General features: G+C 36.6%; 2 protein-coding genes and 1 long non-coding RNA gene across 9 annotated transcripts in view; 2 read left to right on the plus strand and 1 right to left on the minus strand.

Moving 5' to 3' along the window:
- heph (polypyrimidine tract-binding protein 1 heph) overlaps positions 1-26,954 on the minus strand; it is a 116,202-nt gene that overhangs the window by 49,076 nt on the left and 40,172 nt on the right. The window lies entirely within an intron of this gene.
- LOC149610248 (uncharacterized) lies at positions 14,303-15,800 on the plus strand. 4 transcript variants are annotated; one of them, XR_016376695.1, is made up of 3 exons: positions 14,303-14,367; positions 14,473-14,673; positions 14,751-15,800. It is a non-coding gene; the product is annotated as an uncharacterized LOC149610248 (long non-coding RNA). The 4 variants fall into 4 exon arrangements; XR_016376694.1 differs by having other exon boundaries at positions 14,336-14,673; positions 14,751-14,883; positions 15,017-15,800; XR_016376696.1 differs by having other exon boundaries at positions 14,336-14,673; positions 14,751-14,883; positions 15,039-15,800.
- Positions 19,083-25,329, plus strand: LOC149610249 (uncharacterized). The gene is made up of 4 exons (XM_089859503.1): positions 19,083-19,188; positions 22,542-22,818; positions 24,117-24,228; positions 24,313-25,329. The coding sequence occupies exons 1-3, from the start codon at positions 19,083-19,085 to the stop codon at positions 24,139-24,141; spliced, it is 408 nt and encodes a 135-aa protein (XP_089715629.1). The 3' UTR covers positions 24,142-24,228; positions 24,313-25,329.

Below are 26,954 nucleotides of genomic sequence, written 5' to 3' on the forward strand. Positions count from 1 at the left end.
TTCTAAAATTAAGATAATTAAGGTATTTATAGTGTTTACTAATAACAACAAACGATCTTACCAAGTTAATTATAGACTAATGAAGAAATAGGTGCCCATATAAGTTAATAATGAAAGTTAAGGAGGGACAAGTGTGACGTAAAACGTACGTCTCTGGAATTAATCTGCAGCAATGAAAAAAAAATAAAAAATAACTAAACCGATTTAGAAACAACTCTCATTTTTGAGGCTTAGCTTTATTTCTTCTTAAAATAAAATATATGTATTTCAGGGTTAAGAAAAACGGGGATATCTCTGCTCAAACTAAACATTATTTTTGAAAATAGAAGTCTGCGCTGCGCATACAGAGACCAATGTACATCTACCGTTTCGCTTTTAAGGCGCAATGAGAGTACGGTTTAAGTTCTTAGCTCCCACTCGAATTCTTTTTCCGACCAGGAATTATAAACTATCGAAAGAGTTAAGGGGGCGGTTTAAAATATACAAAAACAATCAATCGACCAAAAATAAAGTGCCTAAAGATTGAAAAGAACCTTTCAGGGTAGATGTAGAACTTCAGTTGAAGTTTCTTCTGGATGTTTGTATTTAATTAATGTTTGGGATAATTAAGGGATCTGTCGAATTTTTAAGGCTTAATTATAGCTAGTTTTAACGTAAATCATCTTTAAATTTAATTAGTTTGGACGTGAAAGTCAACATTTTCGAAAACATTAATTAATTTGCAGTTGCCGGAAAAACATAAGGCGAATTGATTTATGTATAATAATAAACGTTTGCAAAAGCTAATGAGCAGATTCATGTAAGGGTCGGCAATTGACAACAAGGATCAGCTTTATTGTAGGGGTAGATCGGCAATAGACACCAACAATCAACAATAAGGAGCATATTTATTGCGAGGGTTGGCAATAGACACCAACAATCAACTATAAGGAGCATATTTATTGCGAGGGTTGGAAATAGACACCGACTATCAACTATAAGGAGCATATTTATTGCAAGGGTTGGCAATAGACACCAATCATACACTATAAGGAGCAAATTTATTACAAGGGTTGGCAATAGACACCAACCATCAACTATATGGAGCAAATTTATTGCAAGGGTTGGCAATAGACACCAACCATCAACTATATGGAGCATATTTATTGCAAGGGTTGGCAATAGACACCAATCATACACTATAAGGAGCATATTTATTGCAAGGGTTGGCAATAGACACCAATCATACACTATAAGGAGCAGATTTATTGCAAGGATTGGCAATAGACACAAACAATCAACTGTAAGGAGCACATTTATTGTAATTGTTGGCAATAAACCCCAAGAATCCAATTTTTGCAAAGGGATGCATTATTATAAGTATTGCCGGTAATAAATCCAATAAAAAGCCAATTTCAATATGAAATTTCCGAAGGTTTATATACGTTACACATAACAACCTAAGTAAAAGACTAGAAACGGCGGTCCATAGCAACGGGAACCTTAAAGGAGTTAAGTCTACCTAACAAAGCATAGTTACATTATCCTCCCATCAGTTTCCATTCAAGCAGCACGCAACAGACGAAAGAGACTATAAGAGAAAACATTCTGAAAGGTATCCTCAGCGGGGGGAACGAATCTGGTAAGTAAAATAACTATGAGATTTAAAATGACGAGGCCATCATCCTCTTATTTCTTCTTCTCTTTCATGCTATATATTTTTTCTTCTTTCTTGGGTTTTGTTATCCTCGGGATGTGGTGTGTGGAAGCTCGATCCATCCAAGCGAATCGAGCTTGCAAACCAAAAAGATTGGAGAGAGAAGGCAGACTACAACCAAGAAGCGATATCTAGTTTACTAGGGAGAAGGTATAAGATGCCTAAGTATTCGCGCGCCAGTCCCAGGCCCCCTTTCAAAATACAAGGGGGGACGTAAAAGGAGGCCGGGCTATTTCGCCTCTCCTCAGTCGGAAAATACGTAATTTTCGTCATTCGCGTCGCGCTGACGTGAGTTTTCAAAAAAGAAATGAGATGCTGGTTGTAATTTAGAGGCGTCGGGGATAAACTCCGGGCCTAATTTGGACTGGAGATAAAGCTGGACATGTGGCGAATTTATACCTTCTCCCTAGTAAACTAGAAATCGCTTCTTGCTACAACCCTGACATTAACCGAGCGTTAGCAAAAATATCCAATGGATAGAAAAAATTCTCGCTTAAATAGACACCACCGCTGACTTAGAAAGTAAAAAACACCGAGACAATTGAAAATTGATAAACGAAAAACCTGACCATGCGAAGAAACGAATTGAAGAAGTTTTCTCTTTTATCTTTCATATTTCGTTTTGGGAAAAGATGAGATAGGCAATTATAAGGGACAACCTTCTGATGCTCTGGCAAGAAATGAAGGAAGTTGCAATCTTATTTAGTCTGGGATGATTCACGGGAGGAAGTTTTTAAGTATAATTTTTCCAACGTGGGGAAAAGCGTAACCAGTGTTTCCACAATTTATAAAAAAAAATCTTTATTTTTGAAGTTAATGGACTGATTAAATTGTTTGTACGGTACGATTTTGACAGGGACTTGGTGCATAGCTGTCACCCCCTTTTCACATGTCGGAGGGTAAAAATAGAGTCTGTTGTGTTGACCACCTTGTTTACTTAAGATGGAACATTGACGGGTATGTGGACAACAACGAAGTAAATAAGAAAACTAGAATTGTTTTCTTAATTTTTATCTCAAAGACTCGAAAGGTTTAAAAGGAAAAGTTCACCTAACATAACATTATGCCTTAAAATAACTGCCTTTTTCTAAATATAAAAGGAAAAATATTAAATAAATAAATAAATTATCGCTTATTACAAAATAATTAGGATTTAATTAGTCTTAAAAATAATCAAAGACTACTGAACCATCCGCCATTGGTTTTCTGCTAGCCTGAACCTGCCTTACCCCCACCTCTCACCCTGTGAGAATTCAACCAATCCCGTAGGTGTAAGAGGTTCGGTTTAGCAGACGCAACTAAACCAATGGCAGATTATTATTATTAATGCTAATTATTTTGTATTAAGAGATCATTTATTTATTTTCAATATTTAATTCCGTTTATATTTAGAAGAAAGTCCGTTCTTTTAAGGTATTATGTTATGATATCCGCAATTTTCCTTTAAAATATGGCTTCAAAGTTCAAACAATACGAACCAAATTCATGCTAGCAGTCTGATAACATCCAAGCCCTATCTAAAGCCTTTGATGTACACACACCGGATGTTCCCCCTTAACCCCATATCAACTTTAAGATTGAATTACTTAAAATTTATGGGAAAATTGTGAAATTCTAAACTAAAAACCAATCCATAAACATTCCTCCCAGCTTTCAATCTCCTTCAATAATAATACTTCGATACTTGGTCATAAGAGGAAACAATATTATTCTCATTATTCAAAACAAATTACGACGAAAATTGCCACAATATTATGGTTCATATCATGGTTTACCGATAACACAGTGGCCACTTAATTCATGTTAGGCTTAACGACAGGTAATAACCAAGAAGCGATATCTACTTTACTAGGGAGAAGTTAGCTATTCTAGCTTCATCTCCAGTCCAAACTCGTAGGTCCGGAGTTAATCCCCGCCTCTAAATTACAACCAGCATCTCATTGGTTCTTGAAAACTCACGTCAGCGCAACGCGAATGACGAAAATTACAATCATATTTTCCGACTGAGGAGAGGCGAAATAGCCCGGCCTCCTTTTACGTCCCTTGTATTTTGAAAGGGGGACTGGGACTATGGCGCGCGAATACAAAGGCATCTTACACCTTCTCCCTAGTAAACTAGATCTAGCTTCTTGTAATAACTTTATGGTAAACAAATGGTCCCCATCTCTACAAAACTCTCATTTCTAATAACACCCATGAAATTCACAGATTGACCATTGTTAAAAAAAAAATGGACATTACGTCGAAATTCACTGAATAATTTTGAGCAACCTCTTTCTGGTTCGTAACCATAACAACGAAAGAATACAATGCTACTACTCTTATCTGGCATCCAATTATTATTAACATGTATAAAACACATATTTCGTGTTCTTACCACCCTGGGAATAAAACTTCACTCGTCATAAAACGGAAAAATTAATTCGAAGTTTTCTGCAGGGTACTGGGTTATTTCTAACATTAAACAAGGTTTAATTAAGTTTCATTAACTTTAGGGACAATTTACTTCCGCTTTAAGTAGGTCAAAATTTTACAACTTCGGAACAAATCATAGTACCTCAAATAAACGTTTCTGTTCAATTAAGGAAAATGATTGGCGTACAGAGCTGTGACTCTTTACTTTGGCCAAACAGTAAACACGCCGTGTTATGGATAAATACAAAATCCTCTCCCTAATCAAAGCCTCTTTCAATTCGAAAAGTAAATTAAAACATACATTTTTGATTAGTTACAAAAACTTTTTATACTTGTAAAATATTCAAAGAACTGTTGAAACGAGTTTACTGTTTTGAATATGAGATACCGAAAGACTAATTTATTATTCTTGACTTCAGTATCCCTTAATATTATCATAAGTTTATAAGATTTGTTCCATAAGTATGTCACTACCTCTACTTCGTAATGCTAGAGGTTTAATGAGAGCTAGTCCAAGAACGACGCGAGAATTGACTACACTCGGTTTTGCAGTCCATCCTCCTATTTAGTCTATACTGAGCCTTTAATAGCGCCTCACCAGGCGTCGCTTTACGAGAACCTATGACGTTTCGCCTACGTCACTTCATGACAAGCTCTCATTAACGAGTGACACACTTATGGAACATAACTTACAAACTTAGGATATTATATAGATTTAAAGGTTAAAGGGGAATTATTGGCGCGAAAAAATCACCAGGTTAGGGCGGCGCGAAGGCCAACTTTCTTAAAAAATAAAGCACGAAAAATTTTTTTATCTCAAAAAAGAACATTAAACATAAAAGGATTTGAGTCCTCCCAACCTTAAAAGTTATAAAAATATTTCCCAAGACTATATATAGAAGAAAAATAAAATATTTCTTAGCAAAATCTTGTAGATAAGATTTCCCGCGTTTACGTGTATTTTTGGCGCAATTTTTCAACGTTTCGCGCCAAAAATATCGATCGATCCGCAAAAGCTCGAGGGAAACTTGTTGCGCGTTTTCTGACGACCTGTTGAAGGGAGTCAAGAGGGAATAAAGGTTAAATCCGTGGACTGTATGTAATACTAAAGAGGACCAGGAAAGAAGTCATATTTCGCGATTCAATCACAGCAATCTTAAGCGGGAATACATTAATTTAATTTACTTCCACCAGTAAACTGCGCTGAAATCAGTCACAAATTTAGAAAATTCAACTTGATATTCAAGAACCCTTTGGACAAAGAAATCACAAAGGATTTCCAGTCCCCTATCACTCAGCGTTTCAGATCCATGATAAAACTAAAGTCCATTCTAATTAAGAAAAATGAGTAAAGGCGGAACCTGAAGGAGAGGGGAGGGGGAAAGATAGGACCGAAATATTAACTTTTAAATTAACCATTGATTAAAAAGTTAGCAATGTATAAAGTGACACAGAGAGGACACGCTGGCCACTCTGCGTCCAAAGTTTGGTCTACTTTACATGTTGATGTTACGGTTGCTACACGAAGACAATGATGATGTTATAGCACGCGACAGTGTCATACCATATACAGGGTTCATATAACCTTTGGAAACTTGACTTCACTGACATTTCCGGGTTTTTCCCCCATTTTTTTCCCTGAAATTTCCAGGGTTTTCCTCCTATACATTTCTATGATATTTCCAGGTGCAAGGCAAGAGTTATTTTTTCAAGCATAAACTTCAGTTAAAGCAACCCCTTCAGAGCAAACTTACTCTAGTCTTACGAATTTCCATGATTTCGCTGAATTTCCCTAAATATTATAAATTTGCCTTAGAGTTTTCCCTTAATTCTTAGTCAACAATATATTTCCGCGACATTTAATGCAGGTTTGTACGAACCCTGCATAAACGTGAAAATTATTCGTGGCATGGAATTGTCATTATGTATTATGTACACCTCCCACCGCATCACCACCACCACCTCTGTCACTTTCATTTAAATTTTACATCGTGTACTAAGAGTTTATACGAAAAGTAGAAAAATGGATCGAAAGTATATACAACTATATCGTTTACGACACTTTGTTTTTGAAATGGTCCTCAAGAGAGAGGACTTTAAACTACATTACTTTATATAAATATTTTATCTGGTTAATATCATAATCTTGTAGCAAACCTAACCTGTTGTTTCCACCAAAATCAAAAGTAAATGCTAAAAGGGACCGGGACAGTTTGTTAATTTTTGTTCCTTATGCAATATCACAACTCGTTTATCTCCGAATTCGACAAACTCCGTGGTAACACCATAAGTTCATAAGATATGTTCCATAAGTTTGTCACTGGTTACAAACTGGAGCTTGTCACGAAGTGGCGTAGGTCATATATTCTAGGTAAACCGACGCCTGGTGAGGCGCTGTCAAAGGCTTAGTATAGACTAAATAGGAAAATGGAAGTCCTGCAAAACTAACCGAGTGTAGTATTTCAATTCTCGCTTGTCGTTCTGAAACTAGATATCAGTAAGTCTCTAGCATTACGAAGTATAGGTAGTGTCATTTCATGCTTATGGAACGTATCTTATAAACTTATGGTAACACTATAGGGGAATATATCTATTGAAACCACGTTTCTATCTACAATATCAAAGAAGGTGCAAGCAATTACGCTTCCGTTAATGGCCACTACGCGTTAGGCTACTCCACTAAGCACTGATAGTACCCCTATTGGACTCAGGTGGTACTAGGCGTCCAATAGAGAGGGGTACTTCGCAAGTTCGCGGAATAGCCTAACGCGTAGTGCCATCCATTACGGAAACTTAATTGCTGGTATCTTCTTTAATATTATAGATAGAAACATGGTTCCAATTGATATATTCATAATTTTATACGCTTTTTCGATTAAAAATAGAAATATTTTAGCCCGAAATATCCCTTAATTAAACAAAATTCAAAATCAAATTTGAATATAAATGGTTATACCCTAAAATGAGAAGCCACGTAACGAATCGAGAGAGAGGGAGAGAGGTAAATATTTTAGGAGCTATTCACGTGACGAAACTATAGGCTTAACCCTTTCGCTTTTAAAACTCTCCTCTTTTGAGAGTGAAGGAAAGTTCGTTTACGCTTAGCATACAACGATGGGCGTAAATTACAGACGCAATAAACTTTGGAATTTCAGGATATAGTGTTACATTTCACGAACTACCAAACGCAGAACGACTAAGTCTATGTTAAAGTATATTTATCGCATAGCAAAAAAAAAAAAAAAATAATAATAAAACAAAATTCATTTCAAACTAGAAAATTTAGTTTTTCACGAATGAACGAAACTGAAAACGAGCAATGTCATTTCAAAGAAAAAAGAGGGGAACTTTTGCTATTTTGCATAAAATTCGACAACACTACAGGGGAAAGAGTGGGGGGGGGGGGGTTAATAACTTTGAAAAATTAAGAATATATTTGATATCAAACCGCTTTAGAAGCAGTCTCTTAATAAAACTTTTTTTTAATTAAAGTCTACCTAATTTCCGGAGATGTTTAATTACACTGACGTCAAACGTCAACTTGAAACCTTCCCAATTATTTCGTAATATTTAAATCCGATAGCTATTGTTTAAAATTATTTCGCATTCCTAAACTAAAGAGTAGGATATCACGTATCACGAGAAAAAGGTGCCAATTACTAAATTCGAAAACCAACAATGCCTATAGGCCTAGCTATTGTTTAGTGAAATTGAAAATTAATTATTATTCTTGCTTTAGTTTGAATAAAACAATTAGAATTAAATAAATAAATATGACGGATCGTTGTTTATACTATATTTGCATTTAAATTTGATATTAGTCTCTATATGGTCTATCATCATTGATTTTAATTTACTACATGTACATATAATATTATCCTGTACGCGATCTGCTGCAGCGGATGATTTAAATCAAGAAATACAGGGTGTTTCTGATAAGTTTATCATAAATTAAATGGTTTGTTCTGAGTGGAAAATCCATGTCAAAGAACATGGATGGGGTGTCGAACATTTAGTTACGGAGATATGGGCTACAAAACATGGACTGGCCCCTAAAACAATTAAGAAAATTGTAAAGAACGGTTCGCGGGTAAGCCGACTTACAGGGTATTCACAATAATGCTATTCTTCATAGCGCCTGTAAAGCGTTCGACACGCAATACACCAATTTCAAAGTAACAATCAATAATATTTTATTCTAAAATTATTTCTGCTAAATAATTAGTTTTAATTATAATTAAATATGATAAAAAATTTTAATAAAAAAAAATAAGAATTTGCGAAATGAGAAACATTTTTTTAACTTTATAAATTGGTCGATTGAACTCAAGACGGTGGGTGAGCTCAGTCTAGCATTTTTGAAAGCAATTTTAAATACCAGATGAAGAATCTCAAGAAGTATCTATTTATATTTCAAAACCGGTCCACCGGCGTTAGTAATCCCACTAAATTAGTTTCGTTTATTACTTGGTATTTTTTAAATTAAAGGAAAGGTTTACCCTCATCCTAAAATTTACTATTTTATTTAGTACTGCCAGGGATAGATTTAATTTTAGAAGTAGGAATGGAGAACGGTTAGTATTTACTTCAGTCCGACTCGTAGTCCAGTATAGAGCCCCTCCCTCCAACACGTAAAGAAAAGTTTAAATTATCTTATTGGCTCACTTAAACTACGTTTTGATGACGTTGCTGACGCGTACGGCGAAAAATACTTAATTCCTTTTTACCTCTGTCGCTATGACCCGCCTCTTCTTTCATACCCCCCTGTCCCGGGACTTTGACGCGCGCCCACATTACTCTGTTCTCCATTCCTTCTTCTAAAATTACATAACTCCCTGGTACTGCACATATAAAATAAAGAATACTTGAAAATTTAAACTGCTTGCTTATCTGCTTATTTACCAACAACATTAAAGAAGTTACAAGCAATTAAATTAACTAATTATAACCCACGTCACGTCTTAGCACTTTCTGGTGAAGTATAAAATTCCACTGCACGAAATTACTAACCACCTGACAGATGTTTAATATGTCTTAATATAATTATTCATATATATACTTTTTTAATAATTTAATTCAAATATTCGTACTACGCACTTTCAAATAAGAAGACTTTCAATGATGGCACTTTTCTTGAAAAACGCCAAAGTAATTGACCCGTACATCCTTTTGAAAAAATTAAGAAAACATTCCCAGCTCAATACGCGCGACTACCATAGTGGAACGCACCACCATACCATAAAGAGTAAAAGCCCTAATTTGAATTTTGCAGGTTTAAGAAATATTAACTTGGAAATTTTTATATTTTAAATTAGCTTCTTTTCAGACTGTCTGCGTAGAGTAACGGCAGACTTCAACCTTCCATAAGAGACTCAACTAATCAAAATTAACGAATGGTGCCTTAACGCAGTTTTGCCCAAATCTAAGGAGAATAATATATAATATTATTCAACCAAAAAAGAACAAGTTTTTAAACACTTTAAGGCGTAAACAAGTAAACATTTGTTTACTGGTTTATGTTTAATGTTTTCAAAAACCATAATGATTATTTATAGCCAAAATAATTAAAATTAAAATCTAAATTCAAAATTCAATACTAGAAAACATGTTTAGTTTCCTTTTTACATACCGGTTTGAGCTTAATTTACCAATATATCGGTTGATAACCGGTAAAAATCTGTCAATAATTGGTCGATATCGTTTTCATTGGGTTAAATAATCGGCTTCATCGGGTTAAATTATCGGATAAAATCGGTATCGAGTAAAATAATACTTCGATATCGGCATCGGTATCGACAACTGGTAATTTACGATATCGGCCATCGCTACAGTTTTTTATATGAAATCTTGTACACTGTTGGTCAATTGTCGAGTGGACAGATTGATCGAATTTTTAAACAAAAGCAAACAGAGTACAGATAGATAAGTCGAAGGGTGGAAAAAGGAACTTGCCCCAGATGTCCATACTGTTACAATCATTATGCAAAATCGTCATTAAGAGTAATAGTCTATTGCATACACCGGTATAGATACAAACACAGGCGAAATCGTATTATATTAAAATGAGTGCCCAAAAATCGATATTACAGAGAGAAAAAGGTTAAATTCGTCCCCAAACTACGATTCGCCATCGAAGCAATTTCAAATATACTAGATATAGAAAAGAAGTGATATCTAGCTTATTAGGGTGAAGGTATAAATTCGCCACACATTTCCAGCTTTATCTCCAGTCCAAACGTATAGGTCTGGAGTTAATCCCCGCCTCTAAATTACAACCAGCACCTCATTGGTTCTTGAAAACTCACGTCAGAGCGACGCGAATGACGAAAATTACGTATTTTCCGACTGAGGAGGGGCGAAATAGCCCGGCCTCCTTTTACGTCCCCCTTGTATTTTGAAAGGGGGACTGGGACTATGGCGCGCGAACACGTAGGCATCCGATATCTTCTCCCTAATAAACTAGAGATCACTTCTTGAAATTGCCGACGATTCGAAAAGGAAGCAATTACATACAAAAATATAGGCCTACGTTATAGTAAATTGCGTATAAGTTGATATATTATTCAAATATTCACAATTTAATATCATAAATAATAAATTAAAATATCTTTATTACTTATAAAGGTCAAAGGTGAACTTCTAACTCTTACGAACTTAGTTTGATAAGGGAGATTGAAGTACAATAGGATCAAACGTTTTCAATAGAGAAATGTATTCTTTTCTTGGGACAAATAGGTTGTTCGATCCAATCATATATATATAGGTCACGAATGAACATTTAACTCCCTGACCTTACGACCTTGGTTCGATCGAGGGGCTAATCACTGTCAGATTCGCAGTACACCGATTATGGATTACGTGCAATAACTTTAGCACTATTAAGGGCAGGGCATTTAAAGATAAGGCATTATCACTTCAGTACAGTCAAAGGTACACCGAGTGACCAGCCCCTCGGATTGGATTACAATTCGATCAAACGTTTTTTAAAGATAAATGTAATAATTTCTCAAAGACAAAAATATTTGATTTGAATTTTACAAATTGTTGTTTTTGGTCCTAGAAATAATTTATATTCTCCGTTTTAAGCACCACGTTTAATACTGTTTATTAATTAAATAATAACCATGAGAAATTATCGACTCCCAAATGACTTTCATTAACAATAGTCTAGAAACAATGTATATAAAATATTATATCGTTTATATACGTACCGTATGTTTGTTATAACATTTAACGATATTAAAACAAATTGCATTAAATTCAACATCATGGAACGATTATAGAGCAAACTTAGGCGAAAAGTTTTATTATGGTCAATTAAAAACGTCGGTTATAATCGATCATCTACAGTTTGAACACGTAGGGTACTAAGGCAAAAACTGAACATCGAAATATTTAATAGTCGTAAGGTAAAGAACATTAAAATTGGCGAAATCAAAGCGTGCGGAGTGCAGGCCTTCAGAACTATATAGGTAAAATGTATAATTTAGAGATGAACTATAGGGGAAAGTGCAAAATGAAATTTTCTAAATTATACTACTACATAAAAGAAAATTACTTTTTTTCCCAGTTACATAACTTCAAATGTTTCTCATTTATATTATTATTATTTTCTCACATATGAGCAATTATTATTAGACTAATATGTCTCACACCTAAATTATTATTAGACTAACATTTATAATGTAAGACATCGCTGAAACAATAACTTTGAAATAACTTGAAATAGATCAAATATATTTCAAACTCCATTTAAATTATCGAAAGCCATTGAATAATTTGGAAATGCAAGCCAGACTATGCGAACGAAAACCGCTGCTGAAAAAAAACCTATTTTCTTCAACAATAACCATCAAAACCTAAACACAACACACAGCTTAGGAGATATCGTAAACGTAATAACATAATCGTTGCTTAACTAGCTAATTTAGGCTTGTTAATAATATCTACGAGGCAAATATAACTAACAACATTAACAGACGGCGTCCAATAAAGCCAAAATAATTCCTGGTAGAATAGTCTAGACGGGACGGAGGTTAAAAACGCCTAATAATCCCCTCAGTATAGTCTAGAAAGCACCCTGACGTGGACAAAGATTAGCCTACTCCATATAGCTCCGCTACAGTCGCTGCCGAAATTCGGTAACAAGCTAGCACTATCTTACCACAGATCCTTCTACCAGACGTGGGTTGGATCAGAAGAGGGGTGGGACAAAAAACAGGGTTGCCACGGGATTTTCAGATTCAAATTTGGCCCGAATTGCCAAGTCCCCTCTGGCCCCGAATTGCCAAGTCCCCTCTGGCCCCGAATTGCCAAGTCCCCTCTGGCCCCGAATTGCCAAGTCCCCTCTGGCCCCGAATTGCCAAGTCCCCTCTGGCCCCGAATTGCCAAGTCCCCTCTGGCCCCGAATTGCCAAGTCCCCTCTGGCCCCGAATTGCCAAGTCCCCTCTGGCCCCGAATTGCCAAGTCCCCTCTGGCCCCGAATTGCCAAGTCCCCTCTGGCCCCGAATTGCCAAGTCCCCTCTGGCCCCGAATTGCCAAGTCCCTCTGGCCCGAATGTTTCTTAAATGTAATCATCAACCAAGGAAGTGTTGGGAATTCTCCTTTGAACATCAAAAAGAAATTGTAGTGCTCACGAACTGTCAAACCCCTCGGTGAAAGCTTCAAAATAGCTTGGCGAAGTGCTTCGACAGAGCAGTGAGCAAGCGAAGGAGAGGCGAAGGAGAGAGAAAGGAGGAGGCATGGAGATGAGAGTCTGAGTGAGAGAGAATAAACTTTGACCAGATGGTTGCCTCTCCTATTGCGCGTCCCAAATTTAGCCCACAGGGTGATTCCGTCCCATCTCCCTCTACCCAGTCTGTGTTAAAACGTTTCCAGCTACATCAGCCATCCCCCTTAGTGCTAGCTAATACATACACACACAAAAAAAAATTTAGTAGGATATTTACCAGTCTCCAGGGCCTAACAAAAAATTCAGCATAAAAAAAGAGCTTACAATCATGACCCAAATGCGTCGTTGGTTCTAGGGGACAGACAGAAAAGCTAAAATTCAAAGCATCACAAAGATGGGAGCTTTTAAATAGAAAATGAATAAAAGTAGGTTTAAGTTCACTTTGAAAGTTCCACGAGTCGCGATAGAAAATTATTCTTTCTTTCAAATGTTAAATTCAGTCAAAAATTATTATACACACACAGCGGAGCTTCGGCTAGGGTTCATACAACAACTTTTGGAAAACCGATTTCCCTGAGCTTTCCAGATTCATTTTTTTCAAATGTAAATGTGCTCTGAAGCAGACGATAATTTAAGTCTCAGACTCTCAGTAACTTACAAGCGCTAGACATAAGCTAGGCAATGCGCTGGCTGGCAACACGGAAGGCAATGAGTACATTTTTTCTGAGTTTTCTAGGTTTGTATGAACCATGTTCGGCCGGCGGAAGGATACGATATAATTTAAGCAAAGATTCTGAGAGACCCTTCATTAACGCAATTAAAAAATTAACAGTATGCCATATAAATGACGACAATTCAACCTACAAAACAGGAGAGAATTAATTTGAGTGTTAAACGATACAGATTCCTGTGGAATGTTGACGGTTTTCAACAAATACAAATCAGACGTTACGCAGAAAACCAGTCCAAAAAAACCACAGCAGCTAAGTAGTTACCTATTCCTAAGTTTATTGGCTCTTAACCCTAAACATCGCAAACTTTTGAGCCAATTGGGAAATGGATGGCAGTAGAAATAACAAACCATCTCCATCCGAAGATTCATACGTGTAGACTCAATTAATAAACTAAAACCTTAGTAGTATGGAAAGGAAACCAGAACAGAAACCAACTGTATCCAAGTCTGCCATGAATTCACCCTTTCTGCTCGAACACTCGCGTGAACTTTTAGCACAAACAAATCCCATAGCGGGGCGCAAAAACCGTTGATGTATGAACCCCATAGGAATAACCCTTGAAACTTTTAACCATAGAGAGTAAGCGAAAGATCAAGGAACAAACCAGGGAATCCTACCCAGATGGCTTTACTTCACCCCGTAGAGTAATGGCACATTCCAATCTCATCCTTTATTCCGTTCTATGAAAAGATAACACGGAGTGCCTCTAGAACGATAATATGCTATCGAGGTTGAAAAGGGGGCTGTACTTTGCGTTTCACCGTGCACCGAAAAATCACAGACAAACACGAAAGCTGAAGCAACCAGGGTGAGGGCGAACCCAAGGGTCAATGAGCACTAGTGCAATATAAGTGAGCAAGAAAAGGCAGGGTTCACAGCATGTTTTTAGTAACTCTATAGCGAGCGTCTTTTCAAATATATAATTTTTTTTTCACTATGTTTCCATAAATTCCAAGAGTTTTCATTGGAGCCTTCTGGGCAATTCTGTCAAAATTTTGAATTTCGAAATTTTCTATTTATTTGGGGACTAAAATAAACACGATGGCCTGCTAGAAATACTAGTTCGAATCTCGCATTTGAAGAGCAAAAATAACATTTTCCGATAAGTTAAAATTTAGGATATTATTGGAGAACCAAAAACGTATCACCGCTGCAAGGTACGTTTGATTTTATAGCAAAGTTGCTCGAATCAATAGTTTTTAAATTATTATCCCCATATATTTCTATCAAAAAGGATAGCTTAGGATAGAATAATGTCCTTTCATTTCACCAAGAAAATTAATTCAGACTAGGAGGATTGCTACAATTTACACCAGGAGGCCGCCTGGCTACTTCATAACATTATGCCTCATACCTTTCATAAAACCGTAAGTTTATTAGATATGTTCCATAAGTATGCCACTAGCTATGCTTCATAATGATAAAGACTTAATGAGAGCTAGCTCAAGAACAAAAGACTGCACTCGGTTTTCAACTTTTTCAGTCCATCTTCCTATTTAGGCTGTACTTAATCCTTTGACAGCGAGATCTCACCAGGCGTCGCTTTACGAGAACATATGACCTACGTCACTTCGTGACAAGCTCCAGTTTGTAACCAGTGACAAACTTAAGGAACTTAACTTATGATATAACAAAACGCACTTTCATAATGGCCAATATTCAATATTTAAGTGATTATGAAAATGATTCATTTCAGAAATATTTTTATTTCGCGATTTTCCATATTATTGGAAAATATTCAACGATAATAACAATGAGTAAACTTTTTGACTGTTTCAGCTTTTCACTACGCTTAACATTAATGGTCAACGTTACAGTAACAAGTCCGGATTTGGATGGCAAGGAGATAAATTTAAGCCAACGTTACTTAACTCAAAATTACTATCATTATAATATTACGCAGCCAAAATAATCGATATTTCATATAAGCATAACTTTCACTAATTTAACTCAAGAGAAATAAATGAAACTATTTCATCATACAGGGTGTTTTCCAAAAAAAAAAGGGTGGTAGAAGTTGTTAATACATAGTTTCAAAGTTGAAGACTAGGATGATTGATACCATTTACACCAGGAGGCCAGGGTACTTTGCGTAGAAAGTGCAGCACCTAGTAGCCTGGTCTCCTGGTGTAAATGGTATCAATCCTCCTAATCTCAATGTTCTTTCAAATATTCAAAGCATTTGGACAAAACTTAAAGCTGTATTCAAACAATTAACAAAGTAACAAAATACAGCTTTTGAATGCGTAGAGTAAATCATTTTAAAGTCTAGACTTTCTGAAGTTTTAAATTAGTATTTAAAATTTCTAGGCCTAAATACGAAGAAAAAAATGGAGGGGGGATAAGAACGAATCAAGAACCCTACCAAAAAAAGCCACCAACGTCTTCAACCACCGAATATTTTCGTTAAAAAAAATAATAAAATAAAAAACTCGCATAAAAAATCCTTAAAAACCCAAAACCAGCCGAGTTGTGACGGGTTTTCTTGTTATTTTTTCGACTAAACAACCAACCTCTTTCCTCTCTCCGGTTAGCAACACCAGAGTAATTTCTCTCTCCTCTTTCTCTCTCTCTATTCCCGCCTTACATAAAATATTTTCAAGGCCAACGAAACCTTGAACTCAACTTGAACTGAGACAATAGCCGGGGATGCAAGCACGTGATTTGGAAATTTTTAACATCCCCCTCTCTCTCTCTTTCTCTCCTTCAAATACCCGCCTATCTAAACACACTAGTTGGGATGTTAAATAAAAATAAAAAATAAAAAGAATTAAAGGGCTCAGGAAAAGGTACGTGGAAAACATTAATGTAGAGGACTTTTAATTCCAAATGAATGTATCTCCAAAAATAACAACCACAACCAAAGGTTTTCCATATTTGAATGTCTCACTATTATTTCGGAAAATGGGTGTTAAAATCGCAAAATATGTTGTCTAAACTTTACATTCCCCTTGCTTTTAACTATTTTCTATATAATTATATTGCATAAAGGGTGTTCCATAATCTAAACAGAATGGAAGTACATTGGGTTCTATGAGAATCAATTTTTAGTCGAAAATGTAACTACTATGACACTTTCCCCTCAGGGCCAATGAGGGAAATTAAGTTCAATGATTAGAGTACCACTTTAGGGATGACCCTGTAATTACATTTAAGGGGTCATACGTGAAATACTTCAATCATAACTTGTAAAAGGTGTCCCATAGGACAAATATCATAGAAAATACATTGTCGACTCCAAAAAGCTCATAGAACCCACTTTACTTAAAGGGTAATACCTCAATTGTTTGGGAACACATGTGCCTGTATTCAAAATGCCTTAATCGTTTCCTAAGATATATACATAAACACCCAAGAAACGCACCAATTAACACCCAAAAAACACACCAATTGACACCCAAAATCAAACTGTACGCGTTAACCCTAATAAATTTAAAAAATATCAAAACTGTTGCAACAAAATTTCCTAATAAACAATTTTAAAAAGTCTAGCAAAACGCCAATTCAACCTCGAAACTAACGAACCCCTTTAGAAACATACCAACCATGTTTTAAACCGAAAACATTCGAGAAATTAATGGGGGATGATGGTCTCGGGAATGTGGGAGGTGGCGAGAAAAACATTTTCTTCTTATTCTACATACAGACTAGGAATACATTGGCTTTGCTTGATGAGAGAATCTCTCTTAGTTCCGCTAGCCTAAACAAAACTTCAAATATGGTAAAAAAATAGGGGGGGCGGGGCGACAGCACACACACGAAAAACGCGTTTTCTTTCGATTCTTGTTTTTATGAATCTTGATTTACCAGTCGGGGGACACGACTAAACAGTAACTTAAAGAATATGAGGATACGGTAAGAGGAGAGGAGAGAAGCGGGGGGGGGGGGGAAGATATTATTTTTCATCTAGATCCTTGAATCCCCCCCTCCGTGGCATTCACTGAATTCAAGGTCAAGGGAAAAGTGAATATTCTTATATCTTCTTCGAGACGTCAGGTATTACATGGCGGTTTATTACCCGCCAAGATATTTTCCCAAGATTAAAGAGGCCGAGCAAGGGGGGAAAAACACTTTTTTTTTAATCTTGCTCCTCTAAAGTCGTAAATAGCTATTGACTTATGGTATAGCGTTAATAAAACTTAAGTATTCATGTTGAACGCGTAATTAAGTCTTATTAAAAAAACCTGCCAGTTTCCGAATAGCTAGCTAGAGGCGTACTATGTTTATGTCTCTCTGTTTCAGTCTCTGAACTTCGCGCCAATATTTTGGCGGGAAAAGGTACAAAACTAGGTAGAGCTCGTGGCGCCAGCTATCGTGATAATTTCGAAGCAATCGATAATTTCAAAATTTTATATTAAAATTTTCTTTTAAAATTAGCTTTATGTGATTAGTTAAAACAAATATATTTAAGTATCTTTAAATATATTTAAATTTCACCTAATTATTTATACTTGAGATTTTTATTATAGAGGGCGGTAAAGTTTCGCGCCAAAAAGTTGCAACTTTTCAGTTTTTCCCACCCAAATTTCGATCAATCCCCTCGGGTCTCAGCTATAAGAATCCTCCTATAGCTCCCAGTTCGAGAAGTCAATAAAGTGCCTGCAGCACTTCAGGTTATTTACAAATAGCTAGTGTTATATGCAAAGCGGGGGAGCTGTCGCTTCTCTAATAACCTTTCACGCTGTATATCGACAATCAACATTTACGGAAGACAGTTCATTAAAGCACCGGATCGTAAAAATTACACCAAAGACTAACTAACCCTGAATTAAATACAGCTGACACCATATTTATAGATAGAAAAAGCAGACGTAATGTCAAAGACACACACGTAGTCGTCAATTCTAATGTAAAATTAGATGCTATAGATAGTTTTCCGACTAGGAGAATTGATACCATGTACACCAGGAGTCCAGGCTACTTGGTACTATGCCTTGCCCCTACTGGTGCAAATGGTATCAATCATCCTTGTCTGTAAACTATCTATTCCCATTTTTCGTTTCTCAGTGCCCCCCCCCCCCACGATACTAAAGATAGACAATTTCTATTGAAAACTCGCGCTAGATTCATTCATCTAGACTTGGCAAAGAAAATACAAAGTAGAAGAGATTTGGAATTTTTCCTCTCTCAACTTCCGGTATGGGAGTGCTTCTTCCTCTGCCCTCTAATTGGTTAAAATAAACCAAAACGGATATTAGAACGAAAATTAAACAAATAAGAAAGAAGTGTTTGACAAACTTCCTAAAAATACTTTTGTCAAAGCTGTTAATTCTACCCTCAACGTACTTTGCATGAAATTGTTGACAGAAAGTTTTTAATAATTTAATTAAAAAGATTTTGAATATGTTAAGAACGTCCTAAATTAGATCCCGCAACAGAAAAAATCGTAATTAAGAATAGTTTAATTGAAATCATAAGTTTATGCAGATATTTAAAAAAGAGGGGTGGGGGTAAGGAGTATTTACCGTTTAGTTTCTACTCTATTAAATCACCCGGGCAACGCTGAGTAGCTGAACTAGTAATTTTATAAATTTTTCAATCAAAATACCAGTTCGTAACATCGAAAATGATCTACATTCAATATACGCCTAGTCGATCGAGGAATAAATCAAATTCAAACAAGATCATTCGTTATTTTTACGATTCGTCGATTCCAAAAAGAAAGAAAGAAAGTAAAGCCGAGTCACGAGCTCGGAGAGAAAAAAAAATCCGGGGAACCAAAACTCGGCAAACTATTCGGAATTCGGTGAATAAGCATGGGGTAGTAGCGGTAATAGTTTTTTCTCTTTGCTCATATCATACAGGGTGCTTCTGATAAGTCTGCCATAGATTAAAGGGTGACGTGTTCTTAGGGTCAATCTGAGTGGAAAGTGTCACAGAACATGGAGGGGTCTACAATATTTGGTTATAGCAAGAAATGGGCTCCCATACATTGATTGGCCTCTAAAACAATTAAAGAAATAGTCACAGATGTGGAGTAATTAACTTTAAAAAGAAGTGATATCTAGTTTATTAGGGAGAAGGTTAAAGATGCCTAAGTTTTCGCGCGCCATAATCCCAGTCCCCCTTTCAAAATACAAGGGGGGACGTAAAAGGAGGCCGGGCTATTTCGCCTCTCCTCAGTCGGAAAATACGTAATTTTCGTCATTCACGTCGCTGACGTGAGTTTTCAAGAAACAATGAGATGCTGGTTGTAATTTAGAGGCGGGGATTAACTCCGGACCTACGTTTGGACTGGAGATAAAGCTAGAAAAGTGGCGAATTTTTACTACTTCTCCCTAGTAAACTAGATATCGCTTCTTGGCATTACTTTAACAGTGTAGGCACACTTCTACCCATTTAATAGTACACTTCCGCTACAGATAAAGGGTCAATAACGTTCTAAGATTGAAAACAATTGAAGGCTGATATGCAGGGCGCCAACTCTTGCAGAGAAATTTTTAATAGGAAAAATAGGATTCGCTAGTCGAAATTATAGGATTTTATAGGACCAGATTCATGAAATTATAGGATAATATAGGACTCTTAAATAACTATTATATAACCAGAACCGACCAATTTTAATGAAATACTGCTTTATTTTTCAATTAAAATAGTATACAATGCCTTTGCACTGCTAAAAAAAATATCACCAACTATATCACATACAGGGCTCCCACCAAAATCTCAAAAATAAATAGGGGAAAAAGGGACTTTTCACGATAAAAATAGGGTAAAATAGGGACCTAAATTTTAAAAGTAGGAACCAAAAAGGGACCACTGGTAAAACAAAATGATATCTATTCTGTGAAAATATCACAAACAGACAGTTAGGAACCTATTACTCTTTTCTATTTTTTCGACAAAATAGGATATTATTTCTGACTTTCTTTTGTTTATATTCTTATTCTAAGGGAGCGGTAGGTAAGACTTGATACTGGCTCAAATGTATAAGGAAGGTTTTCTGATTAGAAGTAACTATTTTCGTTTCATGTTTACTGTTTTTTAAAAAATCCACTGAACTAGAATTTGGGCCTTTACGGGGTTCGTAATTTTTGGAATGAAATTCCCTGACTTTTCCAGGTTTTCGCTGACTAAGTTCCACAATTTTCCCTGACCATTTGCAATAACGTACAAGGCGAACATATATGAAAACCAGTCTAAATTCAGTCGAATAATTTTTTCACGAGTTGTTATTGTTATAAAAATTAGCCAATTAATTTGTTTAAATTTAACATTAAGTAAATCATAAATAACCGGAGCGAGTGAAGCGAGCTCCGCAAATTTGGGGCTCTGCTAAAATCTCAGACAAGACATTTTCATGTCACCCTTATACTTTTTCTGAGGTTTTTCTTAAGGAATTATAATTCATTACTTCAAAATTCTCAAAATATAGGACTTTATAGGACGATTTGTGAAATTATAGGATAAAATAGGACACTTTTCAAAATATAGGATTTTATAGGAATTATAGGACCTCTGGGCGCCCTGGATATGTCTTACTCCAATGTGTTAATATGTCCATGTTGTTTTAGGTGGCATAAAATGTTTAGGAGCACATATCTAAGAAACTAACTGTACATTGAACTGAACACGCACCCTTTAATTTATGTCAGACTTATCAGAAACACCCTGTATCTACTACTCTCATACTCAGACCGAGTGAACGATACGTAACATTTTTAATCCGCCAAGTTTCCGATTACTTGACTTTCCCGGAAATCATTCGTGGAAGAAAAATAAGCGTGACGCTACTCATGACTGATTCCCCGTTCAGTAAACAGACGAGACCTTTCACGGCTGTCCCATATTTATCCCCACTCATATCAAAGCGCCCCCATTTATTTCATACTTTGGGAGAAGAAAAAAAACCTGAAAATTTATGTTAAAATCTCGCAAAAAAAAAAAACTCACGTGTATGATAGAACTGGTATTTCGTAAATATGGAAAACTAAAAAAGTGTATTTATTTAATACGGAATCGGACAGAATCTATTGCGAGTATAAACTTTATATCAAGATTTTCCCACAAATGTTAGAATCTTTTACATATTTTAGAATGTGGGTTTGTTTGTAACTTCGCTCTTTACGCATGTTCACAATTCATTAATGTCTAAATCTGAGTTGCCAAACATTACCAAAAACAGGGCGTCTCTGAAAGGTCTGTCAAAAATTTCGTGGGATGTTCGTTGGGCAATTTGTAGTCGGAAATGTTCTACGATCTTTTAAATTCCGGGCCACTGTTTTCAAGTTATGAATGGATGGAGTATTTCACGGATGACCCCTTAAATTTAATTACGAAACTGAAAGATAGACAATGATTTCTAATTTAATTAACACTCAAATCATAACTCGAAAACAATGGCCCGGGCTGCAAAATAACATGGAAATTACATTTTCGACTCAAAATCGCCCAAAGAACATGATACCCCTTAATTTATGCAGACTTATCACAAACACCTTGTACATAAAGTCATGCTGGATGAAATTAATCCCAATTACATTAAAAATTAATTCAAATTGATAAAATTGGTGGATTTAAAAAAAAAATTGCTTGCATTGGCTTCTCAGTGAAAACATAAATTTGGATTTTCTTAACTCCGAAACTAAGAACTCATATTCTTGGCACTCAAAAGTGGTGTCAGAAAATGTTTCCAAACCACACTGATTAACTGAGAAACGCGATCAGTAAAACAAAGAGTTATCAAATGATCCGTGTAGGGCTTCGTCAAATAAAGGGAACCACGACGGGGGGAACCGATCGGAATCAAAAATTATGACTCATCGATTCTTTTTAAATAAAACTGTGCTTTATCACAGGGAGGATAGGGGAGAAGATGGAGGTGCGAGTAGATTGATTAATAGAAACTGGGGGGAGGGAAGAGAGAGAAAGAGAGAGAGAGAGAGAGAGAGAGAGAGAGATAAAAAGAGAGAACGGAAGAGGACGGACGAGGTCGGGGAATAGATGGGAAAACCCCGGCAGCCATTTAGCCCTATTCAACACCGCGGGGCAATCACAAGGAATAATCTTATTTGTCGGGAAAAAGATTCAGGGAAAAGGACAAGAGGGGAAAAACGCAAAAAACGGGGGGGGGGGGGAGTTAGGGGGGGGAAAGAAGCGAAATATCATTTGGGAGTAGTAGCTAGAAGCCGGAGTAAACTCGACAACGAACGAAGACGAGACAGAGGAGGGATTTCCCAGCCTCCAACACTCCCAACAACGACGACGACTGAGTGGGATGGGAAGCGCAAGAGCAAAAGGAGGAGGATGAGGATGAGGATGAAAATAAAGAGAGAAATGCGCTCGCCTCGCGCCATGGAGCAGTGAGTGACCTAAGCGTTTGTCCTAGTTTCAGCGTTCAATATTGTTTAAAGTACGACATAATAGACGAGCCAGGATTTATGGTAAAGGTTAGAGAAGTTTTTATTTTGTTAGACGATACTCCAGAGTCGCCAGACATTTCTATGTCAAACTATTTAAGGTGGAATTCATAAACGTCGAACGCAACGCAATTTAGTACAGGCGAAGACAGGGCGTCGTGCGCAAACGTCCTGCCTTTGCCTGTACTAAATTGCGTTGCGTCTATACGTTCATGAATTCCACCTTTAGTTATTGTAGTTTATACTGTTCAAGTTCGTGTTCCAAAAAATGGTGGTAGGCCCGGAGTCCAGTGGGTTAGTTATATGGGAAATCAGTTTCAAGTTGAAAATCATAACATGCAACTTCTATGACATTTTGCTCTAAGAACTACGTTTACAAGTTATTATTGGAGTGTTTTACGAATAACCCCTTAAATTTAAGTTATAAACTTCAAAGACGAAGCTAATTTAATCAAGGGGTCATGCGTAAAACACTCCCAATCATAATTTGACGCATACTGTCAAATATTTTCGATTCAAAATCAATCAACCATTCATTCGACCGTAGAAAATTATCTAAATATTTACGAAGCCTGAAATTTTTAGTCCACGATTTTCGAATTAAAGAGTAAATAAAAATATTTCTTGGTATAGGTACTTTAGTTAATCTTCCAAATAAATTAGTTTAAACATCATAGGTTAAGTAGCTCTTGGAGATAACCGAACCAATCACCAATTTAGTGATTTAGTGAGTAATCTATTTCAAAATAAAAAACCTTTGTTCTCGTATGGAAAATTCCCTACCCTTTCAACAACCAAGGTTTTCTTGATAAAAAATCCCATTTCACCGATTTTGAACAAATAAGCCACTTCACTTCAAAATAAACAAAACACAATCCAGAAACAACTAAAAACATCTATCGGCTCGGCTAAAGACTTATCAATTGACAACTAAACTCGACACGAACTTTTTTTAGCTAGATTCTGGAAAGAGGCGCACAAAAGAATATTTTATTACCCATGGCCTGGATTTTTCCTGCATCCTCCTGATCCCAGAAATGTTTTTCCTCTTCCAGTTACTCTCTTTCTCTCTCTCTTTGCTCTACTGGCGCGCGTGTCGGGGTAGGGCAGGTTAGAGGGTAAAGATGGTGAAGATCTTTTTCTCTTTCCAAGCGACAGCCGTTACCCCTGACCGAGATTATTAAATTAACAAATATATCGAATATAATGATCCCAGTTTTTATACAGGATATATATTTCAGAGGATCGAGCGTTAACAGATTTTAGACAGTACGTGTCCATTTCACAAGAAATGCAACAAACCATCAACTTATTGGCATACTTCATACTTCAAAAAACAACACGAGTATTTCGGTACAGATCGAAATAATTTCTGTTCGTGATCCAATTACTGGGACACGGAAGATAATTAATTTTGAAGATGTTAAATTATTTTAGGGATTTGCCTGATTTCATTGGCGGAATCAATCTCTGGGAGTACACAAAAAAGGCTACAACTCAGGATGAAGACGTTACTACCTTGAAGTAGTAAAGTTTATACTGAAGTGGCACTAACATTTATGGCTGTAAAATTTACCCACAGTACCCTGGCTTTGATTTAAGTAGTTGGCTGCAACGCGAGGTCAGGCGCGCACGTGCAAGGTTCAACTCGCAGCGAGAACGATTATCCGCGAGATAATGATTAGTCTAAATACGTTTCCTAGTAGCTAAATTTATTCCTGAAATGTATAACAACCAATGCTTAAAAACTGAATATTCCGATAAAAATTGCGGGGAACAACCAATGCAGTAGAAAAATATAGAGAAATCCTGATAACTTCGGGAAAATTAACCCGGAAAAATTGCAATACAGAAAGAAATTGGGGGATAAAGTTCTCTCTCTCTCTATTACAAATCGCAAGGAAATCGAATCCTTGCTATATCCAATTGCAAGGGCCGATCATGACTAGAGAGCTAGTTTTCTGGATCTAGTTCGGATTCTTCATCGAATCACCAGGATGAGTGGGCTAAATCCTTTCCCCGTCGGGCAACTTCGGGGCTCCAGTTTCGGAGTGTGGGATGGTGGGTTGGGTAGTCAGTCCAACTTGTTACGAGATTTACTCTATAGCTTACTTACACAATACTGTATTAGTGTACCAGGAATACATACAGCTACTAGGAATCATTGCTCTCCCATATTAATTAATATTAATTTCTATGCGGGTTTTGTGGGCCGGGCTTGAATAATTTACCAGTAACAACGTGGGCAAATCGCTATGTTTTCTTACTCTCTCATTCATGTAACCAAGAGTTAAGAGAACAGTGGATAATAAACATGAATAAACCAAATTAGCCTTATTCCTGTTCAGCGAATCAGCTCCAATGGCGGAGGGTCTGGAAACTGCTTCCATAGAGACTGGGTAGCTTACAAAGAATCTCAGAATTAAATCACCGGCAGGTGGCTCTAGCACCGCGCCATTTGGCGGGGATTCTGCGAACTTCCATAAGTTACCCAGTCTCTTGCAGACCCTCCGCTAGTGGCGCTGAATAGGAATAAGGTCTATTATGTTTACATAAAGTCTATTCAAATTTAGTCCACTCAATTTACAAGTGACTATTTTGAGAAAATCCCTGCAAGTTCTTGGCTCAAGATTGAAGATTCGTGTTGCTAAAAATCTACTGTACATGTCTTGAGTTCCCTAAATCCTCCTATTTCCAAACAACCAATGAAATAAGGTCCACATTCTGCCGTCACATCGAATCAAACACGCTAGACGGTATTAGGCGGTTATTTTAAATTTCAATAAAAAAACATAGGACTGTACTTATCTTAATTATAAACGTTTTTAATCGAAATCTTTTGTAGCCCACATAATTTTCAGGCTAATTTTTTCTACATAAAACTGCAGCAATCTAATACAAGTCGTAAAAGAGTGAGAGTATCCCTTTAAGAAACAGAAATAACAGTCTTCCAAGAAACAATTCGCCAAAAAAAATATCTTCTCCAATTTCCCAATTATACCGTATTAAAAAACTTTTCAGAGATAGCTTCTCAAGTTTCAAAATGCGTCCGGGGTATTACAGCAGTTAAGTAAAAAGCAACGAAAATGAAAGCGACATAAGATGATATACAACCCCGCATTCCGAAGTCTAACTTGACACGAAAAAAAAATCGTGCTATATGTGCTCTTTGCTCTTGTCAAGAAACTCAAAACAAATTTGGCAAAGAAAAACAAAAGTGACAAAAAGAAAAATCTCAAAAGTGGATTTATACATTTCTTTTTTTGTCGGGAAGGTCAACCACTATCCCATAAAAATATTTCGGGACGCAACAGGTGTAAAAGGAAATGGACGAACGGGTTGTCATGGTAACCATCCAAAAATAAAAATCCATCTACATTTTCCATCTATTCCTCCCCTTTCATCTTTGGTGAGATACTGAACGTTACATTTTTGGCGCGAGGAAATTAGGAGACAAACGACACGTTGACCCAAGAGATGAAAGAGTATTAACTTGGAGAACGGAAGTTAATACTGGAGTAGCAATCATATTCTATAGCGCTAACACGAGAGGGACCTTCCTATACATGACCGAAAACTTACCCATAGTACCTCGTTTTAGGTTGGGCATAGGCAAGACTTCAGGTACCACCTGGTTATGGCAACAAGAATTACTATTCACACGTGACTAAGCTAGTAAAGAAATTTCCACCGATAGATGGCCGCAGTCAAATGACGCCCAACCTCTAATAGAGCATGCATGGAGAGTAGAAATCTCCATGCCTAAAACGTAGCTTCTACGTCAACTAAGTCTTTCCAGGATCTTCGGTGGGCGTTTTGGTAGGGTCTTATGGTACAAAAACTCAACAATGCCCCATGTGTCTTAAAAATAGAAGCTAAGTCATGAGAACTAGCTTTTATTTTTAACGGCGCCAGGCGGCAGCACTTAACAATCCCCTACCTACAAATGTAGTAGGGGCGTGCGCTAGGTACTCTGGGAGACTTTCATTGCAGCACATAACCCACCAACATTTCTACTCCATCTCACCTCCCTACTCCAAGAGGATGGCTCCCTCAACCAAGCCACTCCAATATCAAAC

Source organism: Phalangium opilio, unplaced genomic scaffold (assembly GCF_054372755.1).
Source record: "Phalangium opilio isolate 3A_F unplaced genomic scaffold, DU_Popi_V2 ptg000329l_1, whole genome shotgun sequence".
NCBI lineage: Eukaryota > Metazoa > Arthropoda > Arachnida > Opiliones > Phalangiidae > Phalangium > Phalangium opilio.

What these genes read in the sequence shown, in the direction of transcription:
- LOC149610249 (XM_089859503.1), top strand. Translation starts at nt 19,083, where the DNA reads ATGATCTACATTCAATATACGCCTAGTCGATCGAGGAATAAATCAAAT. An exon ending in TCCAAAAAGAAAGAAAGAAA is followed by an intron (nt 19,189 to 22,541) that starts GTAAAGCCGAGT and finishes GTCGGGAAAAAG; the next exon opens with ATTCAGGGAAAAGGACAAGA. An exon ending in TCGCCTCGCGCCATGGAGCA is followed by an intron (nt 22,819 to 24,116) that starts GTGAGTGACCTA and finishes TATATATTTCAG; the next exon opens with AGGATCGAGCGTTAACAGAT.